Source organism: Hemiscyllium ocellatum, chromosome 14, assembly GCF_020745735.1.
Source record: "Hemiscyllium ocellatum isolate sHemOce1 chromosome 14, sHemOce1.pat.X.cur, whole genome shotgun sequence".
In the NCBI taxonomy this organism is placed as follows: domain Eukaryota; kingdom Metazoa; phylum Chordata; class Chondrichthyes; order Orectolobiformes; family Hemiscylliidae; genus Hemiscyllium; species Hemiscyllium ocellatum.
The window spans coordinates 10,691,789-10,701,387 of NC_083414.1; the positions used below are offsets into that span (position 1 = coordinate 10,691,789).

Genomic DNA, 9,599 nt, shown 5'->3' on the forward strand with positions numbered 1-9,599 from the left:
CTCCACTCTTGTGTGGAGGAAGGGCTAACCAATGACTTTTTTTTTCTTACAGAAAGATACAATTTGTGTTATTCGTGCACAGCTCCTCACAAGTGATCTATAAGCCACAAATCTGAATTTCATGCAGGCTACATGCATGTGGAATATGAATGACTTCTGTTGCTTTAAAAAAAAGAAACAGTTGGTGTGGAGGACAACAGCAATGTTTTCTTCTAACTGTTTGTTTGTTGTTTGGTTTTACTTACAGGTTTTTATCTCCAATTCGTATGATGCCACCACCCATTTTGAGACAACTTGTGATGACATAAAAAGCATTTACAAGCGAATGACAGGCACAGACTTCGACTTTGAGAACATGAAGCGCAAACAGAATGACGTGTTTGGAGATGATGCATAGTAGTCATGCACTAGATTGTGTTCTGTTCCTTCACAGCACTTTCATATGAGAATACTTATGGAACTGTTAGTGAATTAGATTTCAACTTCCAGAGATACGTACAGTTGTCCAAAGAAATACCCACCTCTTCATTTTGATTTGTATTTCAAATGTTTAGTTTTACTAATGGGGCAGGATGCAACAAAGAGGCAAGATTTCAAAGTCCAGTCTGGCGTATGTGGTCCTGTACTTGGTAGTCAAAGCTCTGCGTGCTTGACAAGTTTGTCATATGTTGGTGCATCTATTATTGTAAAATTGGTCTTGAGGCCTATCTGTATGATTTTTTTTTTTGAATCTCATTTTCACTGCATACCCACTATTTGCATGTGAGTAAAAATTTAACATGTCCTATGAGTATAAACAGAGGGTCTCTGCGAATTGTTCTCACTGAAACTTTTATTCCTTAATCTACATTCCCATGCATTATTGTACAGTTGAATCAACGTACCATGTATACTTTTGTTTTCTTGGTACGACTGAAGCGGTAACTCTATAACTGTCATATGTATTGTTACTGATCAGTGTTCAGAGGATCTACTAAGTTTGTGACTTTATTTATTAAAATAAACCATAAATCACTGATTTATAAGGCCTCTAGAGATCTGTACAATATCTTCCCATCTGTGCATATTACAGGGCTAATTACTGAGGAGCATTGCAGCTTTGAAGTATTGGGACCAGTTTTCTCTATCTGTTGTGATTTGGTACAGGCGAGCAAATTTTTGGTTTTGCTGAAACTAGAGGCCCTGAAAGCGAATGAGCGAGCAATGAGGCCAGTCCCAGCAGCTTTACGATGGCACAATTTTCAAGAGTGAATTGAGTCACCATGGCTGTTTCTTTTTTCCCTGTGAAGTAATGACCCAACAATATGCAAGTTACTTAATAAGATAAACAATAAACCAAGATCATATTTTTGATTCTTTTCTCCTGGATATATGTTGCTAGGAAGAATAATTGAGCAAAACACTGGGTTCATTTTTGAGAAGCATTGGATGATGTGAAGCATATTGAAGGACGAATGAAAACTAAATGTTAAGATGAAAATGTTAAGATTAAACTGCATTTTTGATTAATAAACAGGCAGTCTGCTAAATACTTAGGAATTGCGAAACTGTAAACCATTTGTGATTAGTACTCCTTTCCTATACTTTTGTCTTGGCCAAATCACTTTCCTCTAAATTTAGTCTGTTATTTGTTTTATTTCCTTTTTTTGGGCAATTGCATCTCCGCAAATGCATTTACCCATCAGATAAGCAGCAAGGTAACTGTCCAGTTGGAACTTAAACATATGGTTAGCTTGGACTGAGGTGGTTAAAAGTGCATAAGACAATGGTTTGCCCATTTGCTGATGGGCAAACGAATTGTCAACTTGAAGGCAGTAGGCTAGGAGTGAATGATGTGACAATGGGGATATGTCTTTGAATTTTGCTTAATTACCTTTTGAAGATCAAGAAGTACTTGTAGGATTTATCTTCAGGAGTTTGGGTCCCATAGAATGGTGAGGTGGAGGGCCTATGGGACAAGCAGCCTCCCATTCCTGTGTTTTCCTGTTTACATCTTACAGCTCTTCCAAACTAAACTAAATGAACTCCTGACACTACATGAATTGTAAATGGGTTTCACCATAATTTTTGAGAAATAGTACATCAAATTGCACAAAACTAATATCTCCTGAATGCAAAAGAGCAGAAATGAAAGAAGCAGGGCAGAAATCACCATATCAGTCTGACAGAACGTCACAGGTTCCAGAACTTAGATCCCATGGGAGTTTTATCAATTGACTATTGTTGTCATGATTCAGCAGAAACAATTCTCATAGGAAAGTGCAAATAGACTTAATTTAATTATCCAGGTGTTAAATAGCTTCTCAACTAGATTTTAATCAATATTGTGTATGGATTTAGCTGCTTAGTATCTCGATATATTTGAAACTACTGCCTTGTATTGGCTCTTGAATTTTAGTTACGGTGGATACACATTTTACACATGTAACTTATAAAGTACTTTGTTTCTTTTATGGCATATAACAGGTAGTCAGCGGATAAACTTAGCGAACTTTATGTATGCAGAACAATGAGCCCAGCAGTGTAACTCCAGTCACATTTCAACAGTTCTGCTTTGTTTCCGTCTCCCCTCTATGGCTGTGCACGAGTAAGGTAAATTACTGTGACAGATTATACATAGCCCTATTCTAAATGTTACAATAGCCTCCACATCCAGTGTGGATTTGCATAGTTATTGGGTTCTCTGTTGTTTAGTAACCTAAACAGTTTCTTTTGGTACTCTTCACTCCTTTTAAATAAGGTACTTCAAATCAGAATGAAATGGGCATCAGTCAAGCATTCTTGTGAATTTTAAACTTTGCAAAGAATGCATTTTTTTTTTGTTTTCTGCCTCCATTTTGACTTTTAGAAATCCTATGACAGTAAACTGGCAAACAACTGAGTACTCAATAAGAATTATGTTAGAGTATGGGCAAGTACTGAATGGGATCTCATGGCACTAGGATGACCAATATTTTGAGTTTATATCAATGACCTGAATCCAGAAACCTCTGCGCAAAGTCTTCAATCTTTGTCAACTATTCCAGACCAGGAGCATAGGGGAATAATAGGAGGCAGCTGGAATTAATCTATAAATGTCAGTGATGTGATAAAGGGAGTTTCAGGTTTTGGATGCGGTGTTTGTGAAGGATTAATGGTATATTTGCATGTTGGGGTGGTGTGTGACTTGGAGGTGAACTTGGAATTGGTTGTGTTCCCATGTCTTTGCTGCTCTTGTCCTTTTGAGGTGGTAGAGATTGCAAGTTTGGAAGGTGGTGTAACAAGTTCCTTGAATTGTTGCAGTGTATCATGTGATGTTACACATTGTCATTGTGAATCAATGTTGAAGGTGGCAGTTGGAGTCCATTATGTGGTTCTATAGTGAAGCTTTGATCATTAGATCTTCACTTGTCTGTTTTTGCTTGGAAGGTGAAGTGAACGCTCCAGAGAGCCAGACTATCTCTTATGTGGAAGACCAGGTGCTGCAATTTATATCCCACTTGACTGTAATGGAAGATGGGATATTTGACAGATTTTAACTTGGTTCCATTCAGTTTGTTTGTGAATGAATGAATGTACAGTGTGATGCCACTCAAAAACCTGTAACTGTGTTTGAGACTATTATTTGTTTGAGGATAATGAGGTGAGTTAAAATGGACATTTTATAGACTCTGTTCATCTATGAAGCATTTTTCTGACCTCTTTCCAAAATAACCAGATAGTAATCACATATATTTTAAACAATGTGTCATGTAACAAAATACATGAGCAATAAGACCATAATACAATTACAAAGTGGCTCGATTTGATCTGTGTCAGAGAATTGAGTTCTCCACAGTTTCTGGAGCTCATTTCTGCTGTCTGAGACAGCATCCTTACTTCCTCAGTCTATTTTGGTTGAAAAGGAATTTGCGAGAAGCCAGTAATGTTGGTGTTGACTTGCTGACTTGAATGAGATCCATTTTGCAGTTTTTTTTTCTCTTCATGTTTTTGTCTATGATTGATGGTTACCAGTGTTTTCCCAAACACCTGGTCTTGCAAGTAACTTTGCATTTTGGACTCGTATGTAGATTGATTTTAGTTTCTCTCCACCCCCTGATTTTCTTGTAGACTTACAAATAAAATTGATATTGTATTTGGAGTGAATATTATTTGAGACATATGATAGTGCAGAATTTCCTTTCTTTGAAAGTATGGCATCTGTCATGTTGAAGAATTTCTAACTATTTTCTTTCCCTTGTGTAACCTGTCCATAAACTTGAACTTTGCTGCAAACGCACATTGAGCAAAGTTACCCCATCATTCAATTAATTTATGAATTACACTTTGATACAGCCCATGGACTAAGCCATTTCCAATCCCATCTACACAGGCACCTTGTCACATGTTACAGTACTGAGCCAAGTAATCTTAAAAACCGAGGCTGTGATCCAGTGAAGAGATGTATAACTTGTAGTAGAAAAGACTTGTGCAATGCAGTATTACAGTCATCTGTTGAGGAGTCAATAGGCCCTGCAGTTGCTTCTCCAAGGGGAGGGGACTGATGAACAAAACATAGAGTAAGGAAAGTCTATAACAAGTTCCCAGAAGAAGACAACCACATGTCATTATCTTTTCCCTTAAAACACCAATGGATCAGAAATTTGGTAATAAGTGTTTTGGGTGTGGAGCTTATTCCTATTCTAAGAAAATATTTGATATTAATGAGATAACGGCAGAATATTTATACACAGTGAATTTGACAATGCTATGATCCTTAATTTTCAAAAAAATTTTGAATTTCCAGTTAATAGCTGAAAAATATCAAAACAAAATTTCCTATTGGTTTTTTTTTTACTACAAATCAATTTGGAGCATTTGACTAAACACTTCCTGCAGGTATTTGTACTTTAAACCACAGAGTAGAACTTCCCCTTGCTCCTGTAAAACAACTAAAAGCCCTCTTGACAGATGTTACACTCCTCTAAGTAGATGTTCACTTCTCCAGAAACCACTCAATGATTCTGAATGTACTTTTGTTCGTTCTTCTGGTAATCCTGGCGCATTTTCCTGCACTCTGCTTTAAACCAGTGTTGATCCCCTGGTCCGATGACAATGGTAGTGAAAGGGGTATTCTGGGCCGTTTGGGTTGTGGTTGAAACCATTCTGCTGCTTATGACCCACAGTGTCCCATACATGCCAGCTTTTAGATACTTGATCTGTTCTGAATTTATCTCATTTAAGATGTTTATTGCACAAATTATAGAAGGCACCCTAAGTGAGAATGCAGGCTTAGTCTGCAAAAGGATTACATGTTAGCCACTCTTACCTGTACTGTCATGGATTGAAACATCCATGACAGACTGAAGCACGATCTCATAGATTTTTCCATTCTTGCTTCCTTCACTACTTGATGTTTATTCTTCTGGGCTTTGTTAGTCCTTGTGCTACCAAGTCACTTTACGCAAGCAAAGCAAATCAAGTCAACAGGTTGCTTCTTTCATTTGGTGTTTGTAGAACTGATTCTGTGCAAACGAATAGTTGTTTCGCTACTTACAACTTTAGGAATTACTTGACTACAAATAGATTTTTATCAGTTGATGAATGTTTAGCGGGGGACACTACGGGTATGAAAGTCAGCTATGGCTCATTTGGTCATACTCTTGCCTCAGAACCCAAGTTCTCCAGGTTGAAGCCCCACCCCCAGGGTCTGTGTGTGTAAAAACCAAAACCAACACATTGTTGAGGTTTCCATCTGATAGGAAGACCGAAACCTGTTTGCTTGTTCAGGCAGCTGTAAAAGATCACATAACACTGTTTCCAGGAACAGGCAAGTTCTCCCCAGTGTCCTGGCCAATATTTATCTCCATGAACACACTTACTTATCTGATCATTCTCAGTACTAATAACATTATCCTAAAAGTTTTGTTGAAGTATGTGTGCTGCTCTTCTGTTGTCAATACAGCAGAAGCCAAGATGCTATACAAGTGCAAGTCTTAAGCATATCCCTTGCGCTGACTTGGGCTGAGAAGCCCATGTATCTTGTTCATACTTCAGCGAGCAGAAAATTCCTTTCAGCAAAATTTCTGCAGTAAACCTCTGGCCAGCTTTTTTTTTTTCTGGCCTGTGCCAAGGGTTCATTTTCAAGAAACTGTTAGGTAGCTTTTTCAAGTAGTTAGCTTTCATTTGCAGTTTAGGTAATGTATGAGCAGACTCATTAAGTGAAAGGCATGAAGGAAAAATCTGATATCATAACTTTGAAATGTGCACGTACCAGCAGGGACCATTGAATAATCCGGATTAGAGAATGTTTTATTTGTGTACTTTGTCTATTGTTGCCATGGCTAAAATCAAGTACAAGCACAAATTTGGTGGTCTGCATAGTTCGGTCTTCTGCCATATAGTGCACATGTCCACTGAACCACAGGCAGCTTTAACCATTGTTGAGCAGAAACTAAACGTTTGTGATTACCTTGGCTTTTTAATGAGTCATTCCTTAATTGAATAATTGTTATTATGGTTTAAACAATAAAAACTTGTTACTAACTTCAAAGATGCACTTTTAGCAGAATATTGTATTGTGAGTTTGTTCTATTAGATACCTGTGCTTGCTGTGTGTGTAAACCATTGCTCTCTGTGGCATGGGAATGCCAAAGTTTTAGATGGCTTGTGTACTGCTCTGTACTCAACACTTTCCTATAATGTAGAAAATGAGGATGTGCTTCTGTTCACCAACATTAAAAACATTAAAAAGTATTTAAAGCAAGAAGCATGTCTTGTTCTTTTTAAAGTATTTTATTTCAAGTGAAGCTAAGAAAATGGAACAGCTACTGGTGACCTTGATCATTGAGCTCAGTTATTGAATCTTACTGTAATCTTTAAACCACATTGTCATCCAAATTAAACATGAGAAGACCTGGTAAGTTGACATTATGGCGAGTCAATTGTAGAAATTACAGCAGGAAATGAAGTTTGCAAAGGCTGGTGTTGGCTTGTTAACTGGAACTGTCTTTTCTAATTACAGGTTTCTTTTATATTGAAAAATGAACACTGATGTATCAGTTCCAGCAGAAAGTCCCAAGGCACTTCACAGAGCATTAAATATAATTTGACGCTGAGCCAGATAAAGAGATGTTGGTACATGACAAAAACCCTGACCAAAAGCAAGTTCTAAGGAGTGTCTTAGTGTTTTGGAGGGGATTTTTGGAGCCTCATCCTTTGCAATTTGAAGTTGATTGCCAATAAAAACTAGGAAGAGAGAATTAAACGAGTGCAGAAATAGTGAACACTTGTAACTGAATGATGTTGCAGAGATGGCAAAGAGGTTGAGATTTGAAAACTAGATGCAGAATTGGCTGTTTTATATATTTGACCACCTTCCTTATTTTTAAAATCTTAATTACTGTGCCTCAGTAGTTACCTCCAAAGCATTACCAACAAGAAGTGAGGATTTGTTGAAGTGAATTTGAATACAGGTGGTTGTTCTTCTATAATGTGATGCATGCATTCTTGTGCAACCCTGCATTTTCGAAAAATTGCACTTTAGGAACGGTGTTTCAAGTGTTGGCAATGTAATCCAGAGAAGGTATATTTCTGTCAGTGTGAAAGGGAAGGCTGGTAGGTATAGGGAATGCTGGGTGACTCAAGAAATTGAGGGTTTGGTTAAGAAAAAGAAGGAAGCATATGTCAGGTATAGACCAGAAAGATTGAGTGAATCCTTAGAGTTTAAAGGAAGTAGCAATATATTTAAGAGGGAAATCAGGAGGGCAAAACGGGGACTTGAGATAGCTTTGGCAAATAGAATTAAGGAGAATCCAAAGGGGTTTTACAAATATATTAAGGACAAAATGGTAACTAGGTAGAGAATAGGGCCCCTCAAAGATCAGAAAGGTGGCCTTTGTGTGGAGCCACAGAAAATGGGGGAGATACTAAACGAATATTTTGCATCAGTATTTACTGTGAAAAAGAAAATGGAAGATATAGACTGTAGGGAAATCGATGGTAACATCTTGAAAAACTGATGTGGAAGTGCTGGATGTCTTGAAATGGTTAAAGGTGGATAAATCCCCAGGATCTGATCAGGTGTACCCAGAAACTCTGTGGGAAGCCAGAGAAGTGATTGCTGGGCCTCTTGTTGAGATATTTGTATCATCGATAGTCACAGGTGAGGTGCTGTAAGGCTGGAGGTTGGCAAACGTGGTGCCACTGTTTAAGAAGGGTGGTAAGGACAAGCCAGGGAACTATAGACCGGTGAGCCTGACCTCAGTGGTGGGCAAGTTTGTTGGAGGGAATCCTGAGGGACAGGATGTACATGTATTTGGAAAGGCAAGGACTGATTCGGGATAGTCAACATGGCTTTGTGTGGGAAATCATGTCTCACAAATGTTTTTTTTTTGAAGAAGTAACAAAGAAGATTGAGGGCAGAGCAATAGATGGGATCTATATGGACTTCAGTAAGGTGCTCGACAACGTTCCCTGTGGGAGACTGATTAGCAAGGTTAGATCTAATGGAATACAGGGAGAATTAGCCATTTGGATACAGAACTGGCTCAAAGGTAGAAGACAGAAGGGTGGTGGTGGAGGGTGGAGTGCCACAAGTATCGGTACTGGGCCCTCTACTTTTTGTCATTTACATAAATGATTTGGATGCGAGCATAAGAATTAGTTAGTAAGTTTGCAGATGACACCAAAATTGCAGATGTAGTGGACAGCGAAGAGGGTTACCTCCGATTACAACAGGATCTGGACCAGATGGGCCAATGGGCTGAGAAGTGGCAGATGGAGTTTAATTCAGATAAATGAGAGGTGTTGCATTTTGGGAAAGCAAATCTTAGCAGGACTTATACACTTAATGGTAAGGTCCTAGGGAGTGTTGCTGAACAAAGAGACCTTGGAGTGCAGGTTCATAGCTCCTTGAAAGTAGAGTCGCAGATAGACAGACAGGATAGTGAATGCGGCGTTTGGTATGCTTTCCTTTATTGGTCAGCATATTGATTACAGGAGTTGGGAGGTCATGTGGCTGTACAGGAGATTGGTTCGGCCACTGTTGGAATATTGCGTTCAATTCTGATCTCCTTCCTATTGGAAAGATGTTGTGAAACTTGAAAGGGTTCAGAAAAGATTTACAAGGATATTGCCAGGGTTGGAGGATCTGAGCTACAAGGAGAGGCTGAACAGGCTGGGGCTGTTATCCCTGGAGTGTCGGAGGCGGAGGGGTGACCTTTATAGAGGCTTCAAACTTATGAGGGGCATGGATAGGATAAATTGGCAAAGTCTTTTCCCTGGGGTCGGGGAGTCCAGAATAGAGGGCATAGGTTTAGGGTGAGAGGGGAAAGATATAAAAGAGACCTAAGGAGCAACTTTTTCATGCAGAGGGTGATGTGTGTATGGAATGCCTGAAGATGTGGTGAAGGCTGGTACAATTGTAGCATTTAAGAGGCATTTGGATGGATATATGAATAGGAAGGGTTTGGAAGGATATGGGCCGGGTGCTGGCAGGTGGGGCTAGATTGGGTTGGGATATCTTGTCAGCATGGATGGGTTGGATCGAAGGGTCTGTTTCCACGCTGTATGTCTCTATGACTCCAAGACACTAATTGCGTTAGAGCCATCTCTGGTTTTAAAAGTTCATGCTATAGAAA

General features: G+C 38.9%; 1 protein-coding gene across 1 annotated transcript in view; it reads left to right on the forward strand.

The window, feature by feature from the left end:
- LOC132822237 (rab GDP dissociation inhibitor alpha) overlaps nucleotides 1-6,719 on the forward strand; it is a 50,143-nt gene extending 43,424 nt beyond the window's left edge. The window contains exon 11 of the mRNA XM_060835352.1: nucleotides 248-6,719. Within this exon, the coding sequence (XP_060691335.1) occupies nucleotides 248-397 (150 nt within the window). The 3' untranslated portion in view covers nucleotides 398-6,719. The remainder of the gene's footprint in view (nucleotides 1-247) is intronic.
- Nucleotides 6,720-9,599: the final 2,880 nt, after the last annotated feature.